Here is a 24965-nt window from a genome sequence, read left to right on the forward strand (position 1 = left end):
TATTATTAAGAAAAGTGTAAAAATGGTTAAATCCTTTTCAGTGACAAGACTTCAAACACTGTAATTATTTTTCCACAATTCATTTTCAAATATAGTGTATATGTGTGTTACAAACTCTTGTGTGTTGTTTGTTTTTTTTGTAATAAAAATACAAAAATGGCATCATATTTGCAATTTTAGGTTAATTAGTGTCTGTTTTACAGCTAGTAAGTAGCCACACTTGTTTTTATGCTGCTGTTGTCATATATCATTAGCAAAATGTGTTATCCGATAATTTACCACAGTTGTGTTCGTCTTGAATATTTTGGCAGAATTATGAGAGGCATAAGGTGCAGTAAGGTGCTAGCTAGTGGTCACACGTGGCGGGGTCCAGTGTGATACTTCTCATGGGGCCCAAAATCCCTGGTGGTGCTGCCGAGTGTAATCACCCTCAAACTGAGAGTCTTTGTTTAGTTTACCTAATAATTAAGTATTGTAGTGTCCACCACGGGCAGTGTGTGGTTTTGTTGTAATGTGTAGTTGTTGTTTATTGAATTGTGTCTGATGAGGGTGGGTTCTTTGTGTATGTGTGTTTTCTACCCTCAAAAGCATTTGTCTGAACGCACAATGTTTTCTTGATTTCTTCTGCTTCAATGCTACAATATATTTAATGTATGTGCTCTTAAATTCCCTAATGACAGGGATGAATTTTATTTGCGTTTCATGTGAAGGACCACTTAAATTTCTGTTCTAAATAAATAAATAAATAACGAGCTATCTGAAACATAACATTATTCTTGTCTACTGTCTTTTTACGATTACATATGGGGAGTTTTTTTTTTACATCTGATTTAACATTTGGCTTTTTTGGATTGCTCGTTAAATCTCTGCTTTAGAAAATCATGCTTTTTCACTCAACTTTTATTTTGAAATATAATGCTCAGCCGTGAACGGAAGTCCATCCCACTATTGAGCATACCCGCGATGTAAACAGTGTGGGTGTGTGTAAACACACGGACTTGAACTAGTCTTGAGTGGCTCCGTTTTACACATTTAGAAAAGGGAAATGAATTCACGCCAAAGCTTTTGCGTGTCTGCTGTCTGACTTTAACATTACACCGTTCGTAGGGCTGTGAAACTGACAGGTAGGCAGACAGACAGGCGGGCGGCGTGGAGAGTAACGCTGACGTTAAATTCTCACTGTGACCCTCATCAACACCACCTGGGTGCGAAGAGATGGCAGCAGCCGTGGATTCTCTTTTAAACCTGTGAGTTACTCTGCTCAGCTGATGTAAACATTATTATGCTTTGTAATGTTGGATAAGGGAACTGCACAGATATGAGTTTCCTTGCCGAATCAAAACAAATCTCCCCCCAGGAGCGCTGTGAGTGTGGCTCGGTATGCGGAGCAGTACAGCGACTGTATTAAAACGTTGCCATGTAGCGCCAAAGACACGCTGGTTCGGATAATGACGGCTCAGGGCTCCGTCACTGACTCCAACATCAGCCAGGTAACCTCACCGCTCCCTTACTGTCACTGCGCTGTGCTGCAGGAGGCTTTCTGCCGATGGCTAATTCACCACTGTCGTTTAACGATGAAGTCGGATGATATCATGCTGTTATCGCTAGTATCAGCAGATAACAGCTTAGTAAAATGTTCAGATTTGTCCGATATTTCAGCCGATATTTGATGGTATATTTATTATACTCTGGAAGAGCAGAACATTTGGGCGAGGCCGGGTTACTGTGCTAAAATATCTGCATTTTTGCATTTTACCGCATGTGTAACCCTCTAGAAAAATGTATTTCTTTGTAATTCCAGGTAGATCCTAGTTTCTACATCTAATAGAACATTTTCATTTATTTTTATTTATTGTTTTTATTATTTATATTTTGCTATTGTCATTATTTTATTTCAATTACTTAATATTTATATTTATTTATTATACATTTTTCTTGTTCACTTATAGTCTTGTTAGTCTTAATTTGTTTTAACTGATTAAATTTCATTTTAACTTTTTCAATCCCTGTTTAAATTTGCTTGGCTACATTGTAAATGTCACCCACAATGTACTTCAGAGTCGAAATTGTGGTTGGTTGATTAATTGATTGATTGATTGATTGATTGAGTAAATGTGTGTATTGTATGTGTATCGAAATCAGCCCACATTTCCCAAATTGATGCATCCCTAATTCATTTTCCATATGTGTATTTACTATTCAGCTGTACTGCTCTGAAGCACCTTGTCCTGTGTTTGCAGGTCCTGCATGCAGGAATCCGCTCACTGGACTTGCAGAACTGCACGATTTCAGACTCCGCACTCAAACAAATACGCTGTCCGCAACTAAGGACTATAATACTCACAAGATGTGTTCACATCACTTCAGAGGGTACATAAAATTAACGACTGTCCAATAGTAAAGTGCAGAATTATGTTGATTCTTCAGTTCAAGGCACAAATTTGTGATGGTATATTTGCTCTAGGTCTGGAGGCCTTGGCATCCCACTGCCCCTGTCTTCAAGTCGTTGATCTTACTGGATGTTCAGCTGTAACTGATTCAGGAGTTCAGGCTCTGGCCCGAAGCTGCAAATGGCTTGAGGTCATTTCCCTCATGGAATGCTCTGCAGTCAGCGATGTAGCTTTAATTGAAATAGGGGCCAATTGTAGGTTTCTGTACAGCATCTATTTTGGTGGGACGGAGGTAAGTAACATGCTTTGAATAGACTGAAATAAGACAGACTACTTACATTGTTTCAACTACAGTCAGATGCATGACATATACATTTTATTTGCACCCAGTAAACATTTTGATAAATGTTGACTGGGTGCAAAATGTTTACTGGGTACACTTTGTATCTTTTGATGTAGAGGTGTTGAGCATCTGTGATTTAACACAATTGGACTCAGTGGTTGTTCAAATTAAGATGTGTTCTTTCAGAGATTTTTGTCCAGTTTTGCTAGAATTAGATTTTGTTAGAAGTAGTACTGGCTTGACTTGGCTCGAAATGCTCCTAACAGGTCACTGATGCGGGTGTCATGGGTCTTGCAACTGGAGTATGCTGCCAAAGTTTAAAGGTAATGTATGTACTCATTATAGTGTGTTCATCAAATGCATTTTAGCATTTTTGGCCGCAGGCCCTTTAATCACTGAACAGCAAACAAAAGTCTTTGAAAGTGGCTGATATTGTCCTTTAGTTCAGTGCTTAGCATTGGTGTATTTTTGTCATTGCCAAATGAGAACATGGACTGGTCTTAGTAAGAAATGGACAGAGGAAATTATTGGCTATGATGATTCATATTTTAGTCTTCATTGAAAGGCCACAGTATGTTAGTAGTGTGATATAAATCCTGCTCTGAGAAATACCGTCTGAAGATGATGTTGGACCACATACTCCTCTTAAATTTGCTTCTTAATTTGTTTATTTCCAAACAGGAGTTACAGATGGTACGATGTCGTAACTTGACAGACAATGCTGTGGCTGCTGTTCTGTCTAACTGTGCCAACATCAGAATATTCAATTTTCATGGATGCCCACGTATTACAGGTATGTTGTGGGATTTAGTACCATTTAAGGCTAACAGAAAATGTATCTTCTTTAAAGTTGAATGACCTGCAGTATGTTTTTTTTTAAATACAGGTCACTATAACATATTTATTTGAATTCTCATTTAGATAAATCTAGGGAGGCGCTTCATAATCTTATTGGGCCAAATAAGATCCAGCATGTCTCCTGGACTGTGTACTGAGTAAGCATCTACTATGGGAACAATACGCATCATAATTAGCTCCTGGTTAAAAAAAAACACTGCTGAAGTTCTTTGTAAACACATGAACTTTCGTAGAGTCTGAGTTATGAGAAACATATGATACACATATGTAAACTGTTTTCAGACAAACCATTAATTATCTGCTCATCTTTCTAACAAGTCCTTATTAAGTCCATGTAGATCTGATGTCATTTCCATGATGTGAATATACTTAATATTTGTGAGTTTGTAAAACACTACATTTTGTATAGTTATTTACTTCACAATTCAGGTTGCTTAAAGTGTATATTTATTGTGTGAATTTAATTCTTTATAATGTCTATTTCTTAATGGAACCTCTGTAAATATTATCCAAGAAAGGCCAGTAAAAATGTTGGACTGTGGATCTTGTCTTGGATTTTACTTAGTGTAACAAACATGCTTTATTATAAGGGCATATGTGAGTTGAAACTGTTCTGAACTGAGGTGGAAGGACTGCTGCCCATTTAGTGACTCACTCCTACACCAGCTGTAACCTAAAGAAGGCAAATGAAGCCACTACATTTTAGCTGTCCTTGTATCTTGCATGCATTTTACTGGAATCCACCAGAGCACACCAAGATGCTTTTCCTTTGATCCTTTAATATGCTTTGTATCACCTCTTCAACAGTAATGGAGAGACATCTTGTGAGTTTGAGGGTAACTGTGACAAACCTTTTTCAGAAAATTAAAAAAGTTCTGCAGTTTTGTTCAAATTAAACTGCAGGTGTCAATAATTACAGAAGCTTTATACTTTATTAATTACTTTACTTTATTAATTTAAGTAATTTTTAATTTACATAATTTTAAATTCAAAGTACTGTTTGAGTTTTCAGCATGAATCAGAAATCATAATGCCTCTTACTTCCATTGCGTGACAAATTTCTCAGTGAAACACAGTATTGGGTCTCTGAGCTGGCTGAGCGTCTCTCTCAAGGTGGCGGTGAGGGTGTCATGTGAAACCTGATATTATTGGCTAAAATTTTTTTGCCTGCCCCTGCTGCATGATGACAACCAACAGCAGAGGATGTTCTAGAGGTGGGAAAAAGTCTGCACCTTTTGATGTTATGAGAAAGAAAAAACAATTTTGTCTTTTATATGACCATTAATATGACCACAGATTTTAACTAACAAGTTAAAAAAAGTTCTGGTTAACAAGGATTTGTTCAGCAAAAAAATTATATTTACCTAATTTTACATTTACCCCAGATGTAGTCGATCAGCCAAGAAATGTTTGGAGTCCAAATTTTGCTTCTTTAGAATTGGAGCCATGAGGCCACTGTTGCTAACAAACACTAGAACTCAATAGTCACCCAAATTGCCCAAATTATTTCTGTAAAAATGCATCCCATAAGCTTCTCTCATCAGGCTTAGACCACATCCAGGTCTTCATTAAGCTCCCACAGATCTGCCAGTGTTTAGGACTCACATTATTGTTAACTATAAAAATGAACAGAACTTCACTGCTGCCGGCAGCCATTTCAGAGCCAGGGCTGGTATTCACACAGCAGGACAGATCTTTAATCAAATTCCTCTGTATTTATGATGACTATTATCACAAATACTCTCTTTATTGATATGATTCTCGATCCTGAGGTGGTTTGTGAACACTCTTCACAGCACTTCGCTGTAAATGGTCTTTAGAAAAATTGTGTAAATTAGACTCTGTTGTCTAAAGGTGCTGCCTGCAGTTTTGTTCATTGTTATAGGTCACAGTAAGTCATAGTGTATCCTAAACCACATAGACAAATCTGTGCAACTTTAATGGAGATGTTGATGCGGTTTGAACAGGATGAAAGAAGTTTGATGATGGTGACACTATTTTGGTGACTACTGAGTTGTAGCACTTTTAGCCTTACTGCATCAGTTCTAAACTGAAGAATCAAACTGTGGACTCTAAACATGTCTTGGTCAATCAACTACATGTGGTAAGTGGAGAATTGTGTAAATTAGATTTTTTGCTGAACCATTTCTTTCAGGTATTGTACAAAGTGTAAAAGGCAGAGAGATGAATGTGTTCAGAAATAGTGTTTCTGTGATCTTTCAGTCAGGTCTGTAACACCACACTGTGCTACTAGTCAGTCCATAATTCTCCTCTTTAACTGAGTCAGGCAATTCAAACTGAGCCTGTTCATACAACAGTTTTTTGATGCTGTGGCTCTCAAACTGAGCTCGTCCTGGATCTCCAATAAGGATCTGCGTTCTGTGAATCTTAATGCACATGTGCAGCCAATTATGTAAGCAGTCTGCAAGAGTCTCATCATAGAACATGTCTCCCAACAGGATGAGGTCCCAGTTCTCTGGTTCAGAACCGATCATGTTCTCAGTCACACAAGGCAGTGGCTCCAAACCATTCAGTTCACAGTTCATCTGAGTGGCAATCGCAGCAACTACAACAACAAAGATTAATGGTCATTTGGAAGTTTGAACTTTTTTGTTAGCTGTGCAAAATGATGTCCAACATCCTAAACCTTCCACAATATTATACACATAAAGATTTCTTTATTATTCTTTATTATTGGTTGAGGAAATTTCCAGCATATCTCACCTGGATCGATGTCATTGGCCACCACATGAGAAGCACCGCTGAGTTTGGCAGCAATAGCTGAAGCTCCACAGCCACATCCAAGATCCAGCACTCTTTTACCTGCTGATACTTCTGGGAAGTTTAGAAGATACCTGAAAGTAAATATCACAGTAAGATGCAGAGGCGGGTGATAAATAGTTACATGTACTTGTTTACATGCACTTGTGTAAAACATTGATAGATTTGTACTTTCCCGATTATTTTCAAATGATGATACTTTTACTTCTACTGAGGTACATTTGTGAGTTAAGTAATCTATTTTTCACTCAGTTAAACTGAAATTTTGTATTGTTAGTTTAATAATATGAATAAAATGTTACAAAAACAAGAGAAGACTGAAGTAAAATGCAACAAACAGTCTTATGACAGATTTTAATTTAGATTAAAAGAATTAGTTGTCTTTTGGCCAAACTTGCAGACAGTCTTTTACATACAGAACTGACAGTGATGTATCATTCATTTTTAATGGCCTCCCACATTTGGTCAGCGGTGGAAAAACTTCAGTCCAGTTAATTTGTTAATGTAAGACCAGATGTTCTCAATGTAGTTAAAATCTGGACTTTGGAACAATTGGCCCTTCTCTCCAGTCATCTCTTGTGTGCAAGATCATTATCTTGATTAAAATATCTTCTAAATGACCATCTTCTGGACATGTTTTCCTTTCTGGAACGTTGTTGATGCTCTGAGGTGGTGACACAGTACTGACAAGAGAAATGGATCCATAAGGCCCAGGGCTGCCTCCTTATTTTACTGAAATAACAATAGTTTATCTTGGGTTTGGCTACTCTACCCACCTCTGGTAAGAATTGGGTGAATTTGCAAGCTTTTGGATTGAGTATTGTAAAACTTAAACCGTCCAAAAAGCCCTGCAACACATTAGGGGCATAGAACTGTCTTAAACTGTGCAGTAGTTAGACGTGTGTGAAGCTGGCAGTATTACCTGGCGAGTGCTTGTCCCCCAGGCCAATATATAGCCCAAAAGGGTTCAGGAAACGGCCACAGTTCTGGTCTTTCAGTCCAAAAACGGCACTTTGCTGTAAAGAGTCTTAAGGAGATTTCTGGTGTTAAACTTCGACCTCTGACTATCTCTGTGTTTTCTGAGATAAAATGCATTATATCCTGTTCTGATTTACAGTGCTGCACATACTGTCGGACACAAAACAGCTTTCTGAGATGCGCGTCTCTGAGGCGTAAAGACGTAAACAGTGCTCGGTTCATGGCAGTGAACTCACAGATACAGCGGATCTATCTGAGCGGGTTTAAGTAGAGAACGAGTAACACGAGCTGACACAATAACTCAGACACCAGAGCGGCCGTACATTTTTAAGTATACACTAAAGCTATGTAAAATACAACACACACTCATCTTATCTTATTCATTTTGTTATGAGGGGACAGATGTAAGTCTGGACTCCACATACTATGTAAGTAAGCATGCGCAAAACCCACTGTTGCTACAGCCGATCCAGGCGCGTTCACCTGCAACGCTTCCTGCGCAGATTCCTCGAGCACTGACTACATACTTGTAAACAAGCGCCGCCTAGCGACACCTAGTAGCAGCGCACGAACAGCTCCATTTGATCTCCGTAGTTTCCAGCTATATGTATCTGCAGTCCGGAGAACCAGTGGGCGTAACGAATGGGCGGAGACACTGTCAACCATTTCTTGCATCGGCCAATCATATAACAGAGATGGACTGTCAATCAAAACTTGCATTGGCCAATAACAAGAGTGAATTACTTGTCTCTCGTTTTATGCATCAGCCAATGGTTTGAAGGAAAGTGCAAAAAGGCGTTCCATACTGTTCAGGCACGCAGAAGTGGGAAGACAGTTTAAAGCTTTGAAGTTGCCTTAAATATCACCTAATTTCTTATTTCAGATCAAGACATTATTATAACTATTGTTTCACTTACACACACACACACACACACACACACACACACACACACACACACACACACATATATATATATATATATATATATAACATCTTTACTGAAGTATTTCTATTTTGGGCGACTTTTTACTTTAACTCCACTACATTTAAAAGTCACGTCTTATTTGTCAATCCACTACATTGTGTGAAATCTGTCGTTCTTACTTTTGTCTTATGTGTGCATGTGTACATGCTTATATGTACATGCTTAGGTCTCTTTGGCAGGTAAAGCAGGACGGAGTTCATGCAAACAAAGACCATCACACATAACAGCATTAGAGAACTGATAGAACATACTCTTCCTGACTTTGTGGGTAAATACATGAACACAATATAGAAATATGTGCAGTTCTGACTGGCGTGTCTTTTTCTGAGTTTATACAAACACTGACTCCACCTAAACTTTGCTTGTTCACAAAAAGTGATTTCATAGCCACTTGGTTCCTAATGGAAACTGTTTACCTTCAGTGTTTTGTGCTTATGATAATTTTAGGTCTCGGATCTCAGCATTTCCCCTTCTCACGACATCTAGATTACACGTTAAGGTTTGGCTGCTTCTGCTTAGCGACATCATCACTTAATCCATTTCTCGTCCGTAACTCAGCCCTCCCCTTTAGGGCTCCGGTCTGCAGCAATACCCTTCTCGTAGTTTCAGCCCTCGGAGTAGTTGACCAAGCCTGCTATCGTGTTGTAGCTGCTGATAACTTTCTCAGTGCATACATATGTTAGCATCCCAGCTGCATAGGATGAAATAAGGCCATTCAATTACTGTTTTTCCCCTTTCTGGATATATCACTCTTATTAAAAGAATATCTTGTTCATTAAGGATAATCATAATCGTGAAACACACACAAACGCAGCATTTTTCTTCATATCAGCTGACGGTCTCGGTAATCACTGTGCCTTATTAACTTTGTTCAGTTTTGCTCTCGATCCATTTTATTTTAACTGTATTTTTGTTTTCCTTTTTTTTACCCTTTCTTTTTTTGTTATAATATTCTATCACTTTTCTTTTAAGATTTTGGCACGTGAGCAGACATGTAGTACTACTCATAGTTAGATAATCAATGCATACATATGGTTGTACTTTTGGAAGATAGCTTTTGTGGTTTAAATGTAAAACACAGCTTTACTTGAACACTCCCATCAATTAGTCCATCAGCAAAACAATGATGATCAGTGTTACATTTTGCATTATAAAGACTGAAAATTTATCAAAGTACTTGATTAACTTTGGCTTTATCATACACTTTATTACATTTTCCTTTCAGTTCATTGGTTTCATCCCTCGGATTAGCTGACCTAGGCCTGCTATGTCTCTTGTATTGTAGCTACTGTTATCTTTCTCAGTGAATTCACAAAGTAGCTCATGAGCTAGATGGAATGAAGAAGGAGTCCTTGAAAAATACTAAAATGCACACATGCCTGACTCAAATGCTCCGTTCATTCACTGCAGACAATGTGAAGAAATAAAACAGCACACACAACCTTTAACACAGTGAATGTGCAGTCACTTCTAAATCTGCCAGTTAATTGTTAAAGCATGTCCTGTCCGCCATTACCCTGCACCCCTAGGGAAAAGTGTTCTATAAAGCACCAAAAAAGTTCTTTCACAACAGTGTGACTTTTTATGGTGCTAGATAGAACCATTTAAAAAGTTTTTTTAAAGAACCATATACATCACGGAGAAGAACCACTTAACAATGCAAAGAACCATTTACATTCACATTGCATTCAAATGGTTCTTTGAGTTGTGCTGGTTGTATGTATAACCAACCCTTACTAAAGAATGCTTAAAGAACCCTGTTCTTGAAGGGCATGTCGTAAGTGACTTTAAGAAACAGCAGAAATCATTTCTTCTTCTGGCTGTCCATTTCCTTCACTCACAATTTTTAAAATCATGTCTGATTCGTGGAACCTGTTATGGAGCTCCAGACTGTATCTAGTCTGTGACTAAATGTAAAAGCCTTATGAGGGTTGTGAAGTGAACTGGTGAGACAGTCCTGGCAGTTATGTGTGGAACCCTGCCCACTTCCACTATCAGTGTGCTGAGCTCATGAGCTTATTATTCACGAGGAACGCTGGACACTCGCTCTGTGTTCTGTATATGACCATCACCATGGATACCTTCCGCCTAGGCTGGAGCTGCAACAGCCTGTTTGCAGAATGAAGAGTGTGCAGCGACATAAGCACTGAATGACAGAGACAGAGAGAGGAAACCTGTTGTACCCAAAGACAGCGACGGTAAACACTAACCTGCTGCTCAGGTTTGTTCATTTTCTCACAGGATATGTGAAATTGCCATTTTGAAAGGATGTCATTAATCTTTTATTGTTATTCATTTGTATCATGTATTTTTGTTTTAGGTTTGGCAACAGCAAAGTAGTTTCTGTCTGGATTAACCTGTATCCGTCATGTAAGTCAACAGCCAGCTTCATGTCACTTATTCGAGACAGCTGACAGTTTTCTGTACAGATACACTATTGTGCACTTAACCTTGCTGGAGGAAGACAACAAACAAACAAGGTATTCTTTTAATACCATTGTGTTATCTTGCATGCTGGGTGTGAGAATTCTCTAGGTTGTGTGAAATATTACAGGGCAGAGATGCACTGGAAAAACAAGTGACCAACTTTCCAACTGCAATGACAACAACTTCCAGTGCTCTTCAAACAGCTGCCTCCAGACATCCTACCAAGCACAGCATATCTTACTTTCATTCAGATCTTCGCCAAGTGGAGCGGTGTGGAAAGATCCTTTACCCCAATGGCAGCCAGGGACAACTGGGAATGGGACCACAGCCTGAATCCTCACAGCCTCCGGAATGCTTTCAGGTCATTAAGCCCTGAGTTTGATTTGTGGGGGAATGCCCTCTTTAAATCTCGGGTAAGTACTGAATAGGCACCTAGACCTCTAGTTCAAAATCTAGACGGCTGATGTGTAGAAATGTAATATGTTCCGAAAAAAGGAACTGAATTAGTGTGCATGATATAAACAAAAAAGCAAATGGGAAAAATGCCCATAGTTTGTATTGCATTCTTTCTTTAATTGCGTAAAAAAAGTTTTGTTATAGCCTTTCTACTCTCTAACCGAGTTCTATTGTTCTTTAAGTCCTCAGCATGGAGTTGTATGGGTTTATCTGGATCAGGTCACCGCTCCAAAATCAGCACCAGGTCAGCAATTTTGTCCTGTGATATCCAACAGAAAGTAACTTGATCAATTTCAACACAGTTTTATGAACTGTCATCAAGTATTTAGTTGGCTTGCAGAGTTCAAACATTTGTCAGTGTTTGCTGCACTCATAAAAAAGAGGTGCCAGAAAGGGTTTTTTGTTTTAGAGTTTCTACAGTGTTATGCTGTAGAACTGGTGTTACCAAGCCTCATTGGTGTTACACATAAGAAAGGTAACACCAGTGACATTTTTGATGAAAAATGCATTTTACAAAATGGCTGCTACAGAGCATCAAACCTCATGTTGTCAGTCATGGAATATCCACTAAAATATGTAATTTAATCCATTTGTATTCTATTTTTTCGCAATTACCTAAGAATAAAGTAGGTCATACCAGTGACTTCAACTAAAAGCTTCATATGAAATCATGAGCTAAATGAGAACATTTCTGATAACTGAAAAGAGACAGTGGACTCAGAAAACAGTGGACTCAGAAACTAGTCAAGTCAAGTGATGTCATCGGTGTGATTTTTATTTCAAAATAAGAGATTTTTTATTACGCAGTAACACCAGTGACACGACTCCTGGGGACAACAACTTTCATTATATATATTTATAATATTTATTTGGCATTTGTTTTCTTTATGTTGTTTCATTTATATATTCCATAGTCATGTATAGATTATTGTAGTTAAAATTGCAGAAAAATGTGTTTTTTTTCCTCAAAATATGGCCTCACCCTTTACACATGACTGTGGGGACAAGCACTTCCGTCGTGCTTGGAATTCTAGATACTTGTTTTAAAAACCAATATTGCTAAATTGATGGCTGAAGAAGGTGTAATCGTTAAAATAACTCATTGTTTTACTTTAAAATTGTAACCCTAACACGTTTTTTTAAGCATAACATATCTGTAAACGCACAAAAGAGACACAAAAAACGTTTCTGTAGAATGACCCATTTAAAGAATCCTTGTTGTAAATGGGGTAGGTATGTGAGTGTGAGGAACCTTTTTAAACTTTAAAGAACCTCCACATAAAGTAGTTCTTTGTCTGTGTCTATAGATCTTCTTAGAACTATAGAACTGTGGCACCTTTATTTTTTTAGAGCGTTCCTCCGTCACTCATTATGTCATTTAGCAAACCATCCTGTTGTTTTAGCTCTGTTGGCAGCCAGTGTGGGATGAAACAGAGTGAATCGGCTGGCTTGAGAAGATGGCAGTCTGCCTCTCGTCTAGCACCCGAGGGTGCTCCTCAAGCCCTCTCTTCTCAGGGTGTTGAACTGCGAGCTGCGCTGGAGGAGAGCAGCACAAGGAGGGCAGAGCTGGTCCAGAAGCTCCGGGAGGCTCATGGACGTCTGGATGCCCAGACTGACCTCCTGAAGGCTAAGGAGACCCAGCTTCTGCACAGCCAGAGCACCACTCAGCTGCTGGAGCTTAAGCATAAGGTCAGTACTGGGGAGGCTGACTTTAACAAGACTATGAGGCCCCTTTAGTGCTAGACTAAAACACTCATTGTTTAAAGCTGATTCTCAGAAGTCCAGTATTACTTTTTGAATTTTTTTTTTTTAATACCTTATTTTTTTCTTTCTTTCTTTATTTTTTTGGAGTAGAAAACTAGAAAAATGACTAATATGTCTTTATTATTACTTGTTTTTCATATTGAATCTTTATTATCATATTTCAGGATTAAAAATAATCGTAAGTCTAGGGTTCAAGATGAAATGTACCGGTCAGTATTCACTCCCTTTGTGTAGGACCAGTGTACACAGAGTACCTTTCAAGAATGTTTCATTAAATTCTTTAGCCTCTCATTTCTGCATGGCTTCTCCCCCACAGCAGCTGACAAAGGCACTGAGTGCTCTTGAGGAGGAGAAGGAGGCAGCTCAGCTAAGCCGCTTTGAGGAGAGCCGTCGCCGGTCAGAACTGCAAGAGAAAGTAAACATGCTAGACATTAAAAGAGAGTCTACTACATTACCTCTATACTGAGCAACTGAATGATTTACAGTCCACAGTGATAATACCCAGTGTCTTAGTAGCACTTATAGTAGTAGCAGTAGCAGTAGCAGTAGCAGTAGTAGTAATAGTAGCAGTAGCAGTAGCAGTTGTTCAGTAACCGTTAAAGAAAAAGTTTGATTTTTGTTTGAGTATATGTGTATAAAATGATTATTATGTGTGCATATGAATGAAGGGTGGTGCAGCTGGAGATGGACTTGTTGAAGATAAAATCTAGCCTGGGGAGAAGGAACTCTGATCAAAGCTCAACATCACAAACAAACCCACAGCTCAACAAGACAATGCCTGTAACAAAAGATGACTTCCTCAGAGAGGTAACGTTGTTCAGGTGCTATTGAAAGAAAAGGGGAAAAAAAAGAGTAATTGATTCGTACTGTCCTCTCGGTGAATCCTATATCAAAGCCAATGTGAAAACGTTTAAAAAAATTTTTTTGGGATTCATGATGATATCAGAATCAGATTTTTTGCTTAAAAATGATTGCCACTGGGCAGATGTTTAGATCTGGCAAATATTTCAAAACAGTTTTTGATTACATATTTATTGTATTCTGGAACAGAATATTTAGGCAACGCTGGAAAACTATGCTAACATTGGTGCATTTTATTCATTTTACTGCTTTTGTAATCCTGCAGAAATAAATGTTATATTTCTCTGTAAAGCTAATATAGGTACAACTTTACATTGCAGAATATTGGAACCTTTGGCCCCCAATTCAGTATCAGTTCATCCCCAATATTTTGTTTACATTTGACACATTTCCACATGTACAAAATACTCAAATGGTGCCTCTTGTACGATCTTCTCAAATCTCTCTAAGAACTGTCTCAGGAAAGCCTTTATGATTTTATGTCGAAAATTATAAGCAGATTTTGATATGTTTGATAATTTGAACTGTGTGTGGAATGACAGGGACAGAAACAGACAGGGAAGGAGATGAAGAAACTCAAAGAAGCTCTCAAGGAGGCTGAAGAGAGAGCAGAGACCTTGGAAGCTGAAAGGGATCATGCTTTAAAGCAATTCTATTCCTCCAAAGAGGTCAGTCAGTTATCTTTAAGCATACTGTTTACTAGTGTAATTAGTTTACTTAAAAATTCATTAAATTACATTTATTAGCAGTAATGAGGAGGAACATGTTCAATAGTGAATATTTATAAAGATATTTTATATATTTTTTTATTTTATAAAATAAAAATGTGTAAACATCTCTAGTAATGGCTGTTTAATTCCTTCTCATTGTTTTTGTTGCAGGGTCACCACAAGACATTGAACCAGGCTGACGAGCTGAAGCAGAAGCTGAGCACATCCATGCAGGCCCAAAGCAAGCTGCAGGAACAGCTCAGTGAGAGCCGAAGCCGCCTGGGCCAGCTGGAACTGGTGAGATCCACGCCCAAGCAACACGTTTGTAAATGGTGTTTTATATTTCACATACTTTCCCCTCTATGCTTTAACAACTTTCCCCAGGAAAAAGACCTGCTCTCCACCAAAGCACTGCGATTAGAGGACAATCTAGAGGACCTGAAAGTGAAGCTGTCTGCAGCTTTAGCTGATAAAGACCGACTGGTGCAGGTACATCCAGTGCTCTTAGGACATGTAGTTGCTTTAAGACTACACAGGAAGCATGACTTCCCTTAAACATTTTATCATAGCGTGGCACTAAATGGTTTAACAAGCTATTTTACCTAGAAAATAGATACTCAAAAGTTTGGAATCAATGTCTTTAATAAAACCATTTGATCTCAGTTAATATTTCTAATACGATAGTCTTGTGAAACCTCACAGATTTTGTAGGCAACAAAAAATGCCCAAAAACACAAAAGAAAAAACACAAAAGATTTTAGATGTGTGTATAATATGAAGAATTAAGTCAGAATAAATTAATATCCAAAATGTCTCACGTGTTGATCAAATCTCAAGGCAGATTTGCACTATTGCATAAATCTACATAACAAATTACTCTTTTTAAACTTCACTTCATAATATCATGTTGTTCCCAGAATTCTTAAAACATTGAGTTCACCTCAAAAAATACCTTTTGGTATGTAGATTATTTTTTTAATCTACATTTTAGAAGTTATTATTAAATATAGATATAACTTTATGACTATGACAAGTGACTCCAAACTTTTGAACAGTAGTTTATGAGTGCTTAGTCTTTTTGCCATTAGTTTATCGCCAGCTGTGTTCCCCTGTGCCAAAAAGCATCAACCACCACTGTTTTTTAGGTACATCGAGTTCCTATTTGGGTAAATTATACATGGTTTAATAGATGGCTACATTTATCTACAATAGAAGCAGACCAAGCCTTGTTGGGAATCCATAACGTCATCCACCATTATATCACAATCTCAAAACAAAAGGTGCTTTTGTACTGATGTGCATGTAGGAAAAGGCTGACCTGCATCAGAGGACCCAGAGTTTGAAGCTGCAGCTGCAGAGAGCCCAGCTGGGCAGAGAGGGATTCACTGAGCAGGTGTGTGAGCTACACTCAGAGCTAACTCAGGCCAAGAGCGAGGCCAGCAGACAACAGCAGAGCACCTTACTAATGAAGGAGGAACTACATTCAGCCAAAGAGGTCAGTCTTCCACCAGACTCACCCCATATCTACACACTGGCCTGTTCTTAAAGTGCCAGAGTGTCACTTTAATGGAAAAGTAGTTTTGCTTTGTGTGCAACAACTTAAATTTCACATCCTGTAGATCCTGAGTTCATTGATGTAACACCTTCAAACACACAGTCAGCAATTTTCAAAACTAAATAGCCATCATTTCTTAAGAACATTGGCTTGGTGTATGTTCAGTCAGTGAGATAAGAGACTTACTTACTTCGCAGGCTGAAGATTCTCCACAAGGGGGAGCTTTCAGCACTCAGATACCTTTTGGTGCTTCATAGGAGCAGTGCTTTGCGTCAAAAGCTGTTTTCACATATGAACTTTGGAAAATGTCCGGATAATCAGGTCTGGATGTTATCCGGAGTTGCCCTTTCACACATGTAGGGTGCAGCCAGAGTTTTTACGTGTCAGACGCTTTCTCACTACAGGACACGTTCTGGTGGTTTGGGTGGAGGGCAGTGCCTGGGTATCGTGTGCAGGGGGCATGGAATGACACAAAATGTACGTTGTGGACATCACAGTGTTTTGTTTAAAGTACATCAAATATGGTGAACAAGGCTACCAACTCATCCGTGAAAATATTTGCATCAACATTAATACAACATAAATTTAATAATAATATCCCAGACGCCCACTGTAAATTCTCTGGAAAATTACCTGCTCTATTCACACATGGCTTCACCTGGACATTATCCGGACTTTGTACAAGGGGGCTGGCAGGAAAATGTCCTATACAATTTGGACATTTGCGTTCACACATACAGCTCCTCTGGGTAATGTCTGGCAAGGTTCTGGGTCACTGTGCATGTCTGAAAGCGGCAAATAACACTATGTGTCCTTATGCATTGTGATGGACCCTCTTCCAAGTCTTTAGCGCATTAGTGCTTGACTGAATCAACCTCCACTCAGGTGAACGAGAAACTGTCAGCAGACCTGGCTGCAGCCACAGAGAGGCTTCAGGTGACGCTAAAGCAGCTACATGAGCTGGAAGCGGAGAAGCTGATCCACACCAATCAGATTGCAGCTCTAGAGACTGAGCGCTTGCAGCTAATTGGAGAGAAGGAGGAGCTGATAGATGTATTTGATCAGGGGAATCAGGAAGAACTCAGGGAACTGAGGGAAAGATGCTATCAGCTCAGGTGAGCTTAGGTCAGACTTACAAAGTTACAAAATAGTTGACAGTATTTACTCTGTTGCGTACAATAGACTATGTAAACAATAACTTTCATTTCATGTAAGTAGAGAATTAAAGGAAACTTTGGAGCATGAGAAGCAAGACCTTCAGACGCACAGCCAGGGCCTGGAAAAGAAAGTGCAGAACATGGAGGCGGAGTTTGGCTGTAAGGAGGAGGAGCTACAGCGCATGGAGGTGGAGCTAGAAAAAGAGAAGGAGGAGCTGAAGAAAGTAGCAGCTCACTGGAATGAGCGATGGCTGGATGTGGCGATGACACTGCAGTCCACTCAGGTGCAACTTGAAGAGACCAAGAAACAACAGCAGCATACTGAGGCTGTAAGCACTGTTCACAGATTTAATATTACCCAAGGCAGCAGGAAATGGAGGCTATGTAGAGTCACAAGTGTCCAAAAGCTGTTTCCCCATCATCAAAACATATTTAACCGGAATTCACTCTTTCATAGCTCTGAAGCTTTGCTTTTCACAGTTCAAAAGTTTCCTATTGTGTGTTCTCAGCTGAGGGAAGAGGCATCAGGAATGGCCAGCATGGTGGAGATGCTTGAGACACAGCTGAAGGACAGCCAGTGAGTGTCTGTGTGAAGGATGTTGTGGTTGTCTATGTGGGAAGTGAAGATGTATGTGTTTTCACTGACATTATATGTGCCTCATAAGGGATCAGATCCAGAGCTTGCTTGAACAGAAAACACACCTGGAGACAGAGCTGTGCAGAGTGAAGGTAAGCAATCTGACCGTCACTATACATACATAAGCGTATCATCACCATCCAAACAAAAAAGTATTTCTATTTTAAATTTTGTTTTTAGTTTTCTAGATCATCTGAAAACAACAGCTGTCCTTTATATTGTGTGAACATTTTATGCTGAATGTACTGATAGAAATGCTCCATAACTATTTAGAATGAAATTCCTTTACATTAGCTTGCATTAAAAGTTAAGAATGTTCTTCGTACTTCTGTAAAGTTACCATTTTGGAGATTTTTATATATGTCACTTCAAGGGGTGTGAATCTCCGCTGTCACAATTTTATTTGAATATTAATTTGTAGGAAACACATATCATGAAATATTAAAGTTTGATATGATTGGGAATTATTATTTTTAAAAACACCTTATACACAATGTGACTACGATTAATATATTTGTAGAGTAGACAACACAAAACAGTTTTTTGTATGCATTGTACATTCCAAAATCAGTGCAGTTGAATCTCCACCCTCAGACTGATACATTTGTACACCCTAGTCACTAACATTGCATAATGAGGCTAGATTGTAATAATCAATCAGTAGAATTTCCCATATGCCTATTTATGGATTTGTCTGTAAAATGTATGATATAAAACTGGAGCAGTTTGTATGTTTCCATTTAGAAAGAAGCTGGTGCTTTGGAGCGAGTGGAACTAGATGCCTGCAGGCAACAGCTAGATCTGGAGCGAAGCAGAAGCCAGAGTCTACAGCAGAGACTGATGGGAAACCCTGTATGTTCTGTGCTGTCTTCATCACAATTTAACTTTACTGTCATTACACCGGAACAGAATTACAAAAAAGATTTCTCACTGTTTTCTTTCAGTTTTCTCCAGTGCAACATGCATAGTGTATGCAACAATACAAAAGTGCAAGGTGAAGCAGTCTAGACAAATGCTAAAGTGCAGGACACTCTTGTCTTCTGTTTTCCATGAGAAGTTTTCGCACCCCATCACCTCCCCATTGGTTCCCTGTTCTGCAGTTCGATCCCTTAGTTCTCCCTCAGTTCATCAAAGGGATGCCCAGTCTTTTTATTTGACTGGGCATCCCCTTGATGAGCACAAGCCACTGTATAACTCCAGCTAAAGTTCTGAGTTCTCTCCTCTTCTGCAGTCAAACAAGTGTACTTCAACTGTATAAAGTCATTGTGTAAATTTAGTAGTAGAGTGCTGGACCCATTTTAAGAGTTTGTGGAACTGTAATGGTGGATGTAGCTGTCTCTGGAGGAGATGGATGGAGAGCTGGTGCAGGTGAAGGCTGAGCTGCAGAAAGTGTGGGACATGCTGAAGAGCCGAGACACTGAGCTGGAGGAGCAGCAGCAGGAGCTACAGTCTGCTCGGGGCCAGGTGAAGACTACCTACCTACTCAGCCCTTTAATTCTAAGTGATAAGGAAGGTGTGGAATGTGTAAGTGAGAAAAATATTGTGCTGAATGTGAAAGTTATCCTCTAGTTCATACCTACTATAATAGGTGACCCAGCAGAGCACTGAGGTACAGAGACTGGAGCAGCAGCTGGCAGAGAGAGAGCAGGAACTGAAAGAAAGGTGTGTACGTATTGCCAGTGTTTCCGAATCAGAAATATTTGCAGCGATATATTCTACAAAATCAGTGTGATATTTTCTCATCCTTGCCATATTGTGTTGTCTATTTCTACAGCAGATGTTTTCTATTATTTGTGTTTTGGTTTGCCTCTCCAGGGATCTTACTCTAAGGAATCTAATGAGTCAGAAAGATGCAGAGAAAACTGAGGCCCAAAACAAGATAACTGCTCTAGAGAAAGAGGTACAGTATTAACAGTGATGTTTCCTCAGTTGAAAGACTGGCCTGTCTAATAGTACGTAGTACAACATCGAGCTTATTCTTCATCTCCCTCCTCATCCAGCTTGCTGGACTTAAAGCGCTGAAGATAGACCAGACACTGCGCACTGATCAACCAGACACTCAGGGCATCAACTCCCTGAAAACCCAACTAGATGGTAACTGTTCAGGCTCTACTCTCATAAACATATATAAGGTAAGGGTGACACTCTAGACTGAAACAGTGACTGTGATGTGGTTTTGCATTGTGGTGATAGAGTGCAGGAAGACATCTGAGCAGCAGAAGCAGGAAAGAGATCTGGCTCTACAGAGACAGCATTCACCTAAACATCCCCAACAGGTATGTTTTCTTTCAATATTCATCTGCCAAAATATGTCTGTCTCTAAGGTTTAGATGGCTTACTTTTACTTCTTCTTTGTCCAGGTTAATGAATGGCAAGGATCACCATCGGTGACCAGAAAAGCAAAATCAGTCAGCTTTGATCTCATAGACCCTGACCAGCAGAGGAGGCTAATCACAGAGCAAGTAAGTAATGCACAGTGCAGCCCATAAGTAACTGGACAGTGCTCTTTTTTATTGTTTTGGCTCTGTACTCCAACATATGGGACCATACTGCTTTGTCCAAATAATGCAGGCATTTACATTTGTTTAGCAAACTGTAACCAGATGTAAATTCTAAGGATGTGATGATTTCAAAACGTATAGAAAAGTCAAATTTGAAATCGGAATTTAAAACTGTATCACCAATATTCCCTTCTTCTTCTCTCATTTGCTTTCATAAAAACCACCATCAGTAATCAGAACTAGGCAGCTGGGTGCGCTCTTTCAGAGTGAAGCGGACAGGTAGTGGGCTTATGTTATGGACACACTCATACTCAAAGGACTAGGCTATGACTTTTTTTATGAAGAGCTTATAAATTATACAGTTTGTGAACCTGGGGGGGGTTGAAATCTTTTAGTTATCTGATCAAAACCTGTGGGTTATATTATTAGAGCTCTGTAGAATCAAGATTACAGTCTTTTCTGTGGTTCTATTTAGACGTGAAATCTGGCCAATAAAAAAGCGGGATAGAAAAAATACTGATGACTTTAAACTTTAATATTGGTGAAGACTTTTGAGAGATTACACTTCAAGATATGTGTATTGTAACACCCCTAGTAAATTTAATCTAGAATTCCTTTAGGCCTTTTAGCTTTTTCATTCAAGAATCAATGGTGCACCTAGATTCAGCTAGGCAGAAAACAACAGAAAAAACAGTTGTGTGCTGGAGCCAAAAAACAAAAATTGTGTCTCTGCCCAACTACTTATGGACATCACTATTACGAACCACCTTATGAGAGAATATGTAGTTCCTTTATATGATAAATGTGAACCTCCTTCATGACACCTGACCTGTGTCCATTTCTGCTACAGCTGAAGAGTCTGTTTAAGGAGAGAGAGCAGCTGGGTGATAAGGCGTCTCCAGTGCTCCAGAGAAGAGCTGCCTCAGTGGTGGACCGTGGCCCAAAGTCTAAAGCCATCAAGGTAGGCATTTCTGCTGAGTGCACCTTTTGCTGCATTGTTGTTGCTGCATTGTTGTTGCATTTGTAGGTCCAATCATAGCACAGCACACCAAATAATGTGTTGGATTTGATTGATAATGACAGGTAATAATGCAGATAAAGGCCTATAATGGAACACTATAATGGTTTTACAAAACTCTTCCCAAATCAGAATTCCACAGACTTACTGAGCAGTGACAGGCAGCTGGCGCACATGCAGGATCTGGGCGTCCAGCAGGGGGCAGGAGAGAGCACTGCAGCCAATGCAGTGGGAGCTCAGTCTGAACAACCGGCCTCTGAGAAAGGATTGCAGGGGCGGCTGAGACAGGAGGTCAGTTGTGAGTAATGGTGATAATGATGATAATGATTAAAGTGAGGATGATGATGATGATGATGATTTTTAAAGAACTGGGAAATTCTGGGAAACAGTTAGCATGCTGAATTCACAGAATTGCTCATTTTTCACTTTATTTTTTAGAGAATTTAGGGAAATTATTGTGCACACATGAGCAGGACATGTAACACAAATCACAGACAGACACTGATTTATTTGAGCTGTCCTAATACTGTATTATGTCTTAATCAAAGTGCTGGTGTGGAGTGGGTGGGTAACTGATGTTTAATGCCGTGTGATGATAACCGCACAGTCTCACATAAGCGGCTTTAGTGCCCCTGGATAAAACATAGATAGCCCCCCCCCACACACACCACCACCAGAGGAGCATCTGGAGCATCTAGTACTAAAGGGTCATTTCATCACTTCTGCACTTAGATTGCCGGATGTGAGTTGATTGTTTTAGCACCTGTCCCTTAGTAACAGAGTCAGCTTAAGGACAATGAAAGCAACATCTCTGCTGTATCCCTCCTCAGCAGATGTCAGCACTGAGTGTGGAAATGGAAGAGCTTAAAGACAGAAATGAAAATCTCCTCAAAGGTGACGTGTGAAGTCCAATCACCATGAGAAATCATCACCATTTCAGTGGTCCTTGATCATGAATCACTCACTGTGAAATTGTGTGGACAGCACTGTGTTTGTGTGTCTGTGTTTGTCCATTTCAGTACCACTGAAGTACGGAATACAGTTGAATTTAATACAATATGAATTTTGCCAATTTAATGTTCTCTGCTTTACAGCCAAGCTGAAGGCTCAGCAGCAGATCCAGGATGTAAGAGTGACAGAAAGGTGTAGAGAGGACACTGTTGCTCCCTGCTTGCCAGGCTTCATTGATGAGGAAGAGGAGGCTCTGATGACGAATCCACCCCCATTATGTGTGGATGGAACATTCCTAGCCAGACAGGTGGAGGTGTTTGACTCAGAGATGGAGGATGAGGAAGTGGTGCTTGACTAAATGAATGTATTATTTGAGTTTATAACCTGTGTGGAAACCTCACTCTGTGCTGTGTGTGATTAACTCAACAGATGCACTTTAAAGGCAGTGCCTCATAGTTTTTAACAGCACAGTTTAACAAGACTTTTTATGGCAATAGATGAGGCTTTATTACATGTCCAGTACTAAAGATTGATCTCAGATGGGGCTCCACATACTCTATAGGCCAAAATTATGATGGATGATTTATGTCTATGTATTTTGCTTGTAGTTTAGTGTCTCAGTGCTCATGGCTCATGGTGAACAGTGAGTTGCGGGATGTTTGTTCTTATTGTCTAATAAAACTTACTAACACAGAAATGATTCTCTTGTTGCACTCAGTCATTGGGACATAAACCAAACAATTAGCATGACATTTACATAAAGCATGTTGCCGATGCAGAGTAATACGCCATTTGTCTCTGCTCTTATGATTTTGTGAATCTCTTCAGCTTGTTTCATTGTTCCCTTACCTCATTGTAGACTGTAAAACCCAACGCACATATTTGCACTCATCTTTTCACTGGATAGTTATTTAAATGTATAAGTATAATAGTGAAATATAAATAGTTTCTGCAGTGACAGGCACTTTTAAATCCCAGAAGTTTTTATCATGAACCGTAGAAAATATTTTCAAGTGAAACTACATTTTATAAATATTAAATTTAAACATATAAACAAAAACTATAGTTGATAAGTCACTTTCAGGCAATTTTATTTTAAAAATGTGTCAGGGACAAAAGTATGGGAAAATTAATTTGGGTGTCCCCCTAGAAAAGCAAAGTAAATACTGGCTCTCCATATTCAGTATTTTCAGGATGTTTTTACCATAGTGCTTATAACTAATGTGTTTTAGTTTCAAACAATTATCTTATTCATGTTAAATCCAAACATCAGTTGTGACCATAACAGCTCAGAGTTTTGTAAAGACAACTCAACTCAGAGTCATTTTTTTTAATTATATGTAATTTTGTATGTCATTGTTTGTATTACAGACTCTGATACTTTATTTTGTTGAGGTCCATTTTCTGAAAAGTTTGGAGCCAAAAATACTTATAGTTGCAGAAACACTCAGATTACCCAGGTTACTCAAATGTTTTGGAAAAAGCAGTAACTTTGTGTTTACTGTACCTAATTTAACTGTGTAATATATATATATATATATATATATATATATATATATATATATATATATATATATATATATATATATATATATGTATATAACAGCATAGATACTTACAGTCGTGTGTAAATGTTTGGGCTCCCCTAATAAAGTTGCATGTTCTGTTGAATTTCTAAGTGAAAATAAATTACTCTTCCTCTGCATAAATATCTATTTATGCAGAGGAAGAGTTTATCTAAGTATTCTGCACAGAACACACTTAAATATGGCACTTTTCTGTAAATTTTACTGTACAGTTTCTCTTTCTTTGCCGTGTTTAACATATTGGAAAATAATAAAACATAAAATGTGTCGTAACTTTTGCAATATGTTAAATTCAGGAAATACACTAATTCTGTATTAAAATGTGCAGAAGTGTGTTCTCTGTACACTTTACACTTAGAAAATCACTAAACCATCATTTGACCAGGAGCACCCTAACTTTTGCATCTGCATAACTGTCATACCACAACAATTCAAGTTAAATCCATTTTTATCACATTATTTTGTGTATTTTTTTACACTACTATGTGATTTTCTAAATTGTTCCTATGAGGGTCATGACATTAGTATCATGTACTGAGGAAAGCTGGTCAGCAGATATTCAGCTGATGATCCATCATTTGCTGAAGGATTAAATTCATCACATTATCTTATATCTGCTCAGTGCCTGTACCGGCTCACTAGAAACCATATGAGCCAACCATTAATATTTCATGGAAACTGCTGCCAGTGATCAAAGCTGGGCATCTGGATGGCTCTTAACAGGGTAAAATAAGCAAAGAGAGGGAGTTTGCTATGCTATGCATGCACTCATGCTCAAAATGACTGGACTGTTTTCTGAAATCACATACATTCTAGGACTTGTGATTTTTGTGGCTCAGTTTGTTAGTGGGTCATGTGACAGGCATCGAAAATGTCTGAGCCAAACCACTTAAAATGTCTTGTCCAATCAAAACGTTTTAAACACACAAAATATTGATAATCGAACTGATTCTTGACCACAAAATCAGAAATGGTGTTGAACCTAAAAGTATGTGTAGTTCACCAC

At 38.8% G+C, this 24965-nt stretch overlaps 3 protein-coding genes across 3 annotated transcripts; 2 read left to right on the forward strand and 1 right to left on the reverse strand.

Annotated features, from left to right (window-relative positions):
• Positions 1-971: 971 nt before the first annotated feature.
• Positions 972-4471, forward strand: amn1 (antagonist of mitotic exit network 1 homolog (S. cerevisiae)). Its single transcript, XM_036576181.1, has 7 exons — positions 972-1247; positions 1358-1490; positions 2241-2370; positions 2465-2682; positions 3000-3056; positions 3415-3526; positions 3655-4471. Exons 1-7 carry the CDS (start codon positions 1216-1218, stop codon positions 3726-3728), a joined length of 756 nt encoding a protein of 251 aa, XP_036432074.1. The 5' UTR covers positions 972-1215; the 3' UTR covers positions 3729-4471.
• A 49-nt stretch (positions 4472-4520) lies between these two features.
• On the reverse strand, positions 4521-7797 carry etfbkmt (electron transfer flavoprotein subunit beta lysine methyltransferase). The gene is made up of 3 exons (XM_036576182.1): positions 7295-7797; positions 6316-6446; positions 4521-6157 (listed from the first exon to the last, which is right to left on the reverse strand). Exons 1-3 carry the CDS (start codon positions 7570-7572, stop codon positions 5811-5813), a joined length of 756 nt encoding a protein of 251 aa, XP_036432075.1. The 5' UTR covers positions 7573-7797; the 3' UTR covers positions 4521-5810.
• Positions 7798-10454: 2657 nt separating this feature from the next.
• Positions 10455-23073, forward strand: LOC118812720 (myosin-11). Its single transcript, XM_036577829.1, has 27 exons — positions 10455-10557; positions 10657-10816; positions 11015-11176; positions 11402-11463; positions 12623-12908; positions 13300-13406; positions 13652-13790; positions 14387-14512; positions 14726-14851; positions 14939-15043; positions 15861-16049; positions 16995-17224; positions 17328-17595; positions 17776-17843; positions 17932-17995; positions 18648-18755; positions 19236-19367; positions 19492-19565; positions 19719-19803; positions 19904-19997; positions 20097-20179; positions 20264-20365; positions 21255-21365; positions 21555-21724; positions 22155-22164; positions 22253-22316; positions 22517-23073. The coding sequence occupies exons 3-27, from the start codon at positions 11057-11059 to the stop codon at positions 22729-22731; spliced, it is 3138 nt and encodes a 1045-aa protein (XP_036433722.1). The 5' UTR covers positions 10455-10557; positions 10657-10816; positions 11015-11056; the 3' UTR covers positions 22732-23073.
• The last annotated feature ends 1892 nt before the right edge of the window (positions 23074-24965 follow it).

The sequence above is a fragment of the Colossoma macropomum genome, unplaced genomic scaffold, assembly GCF_904425465.1.
Source record: "Colossoma macropomum unplaced genomic scaffold, Colossoma_macropomum, whole genome shotgun sequence".
Classification (NCBI taxonomy): domain Eukaryota; kingdom Metazoa; phylum Chordata; class Actinopteri; order Characiformes; family Serrasalmidae; genus Colossoma; species Colossoma macropomum.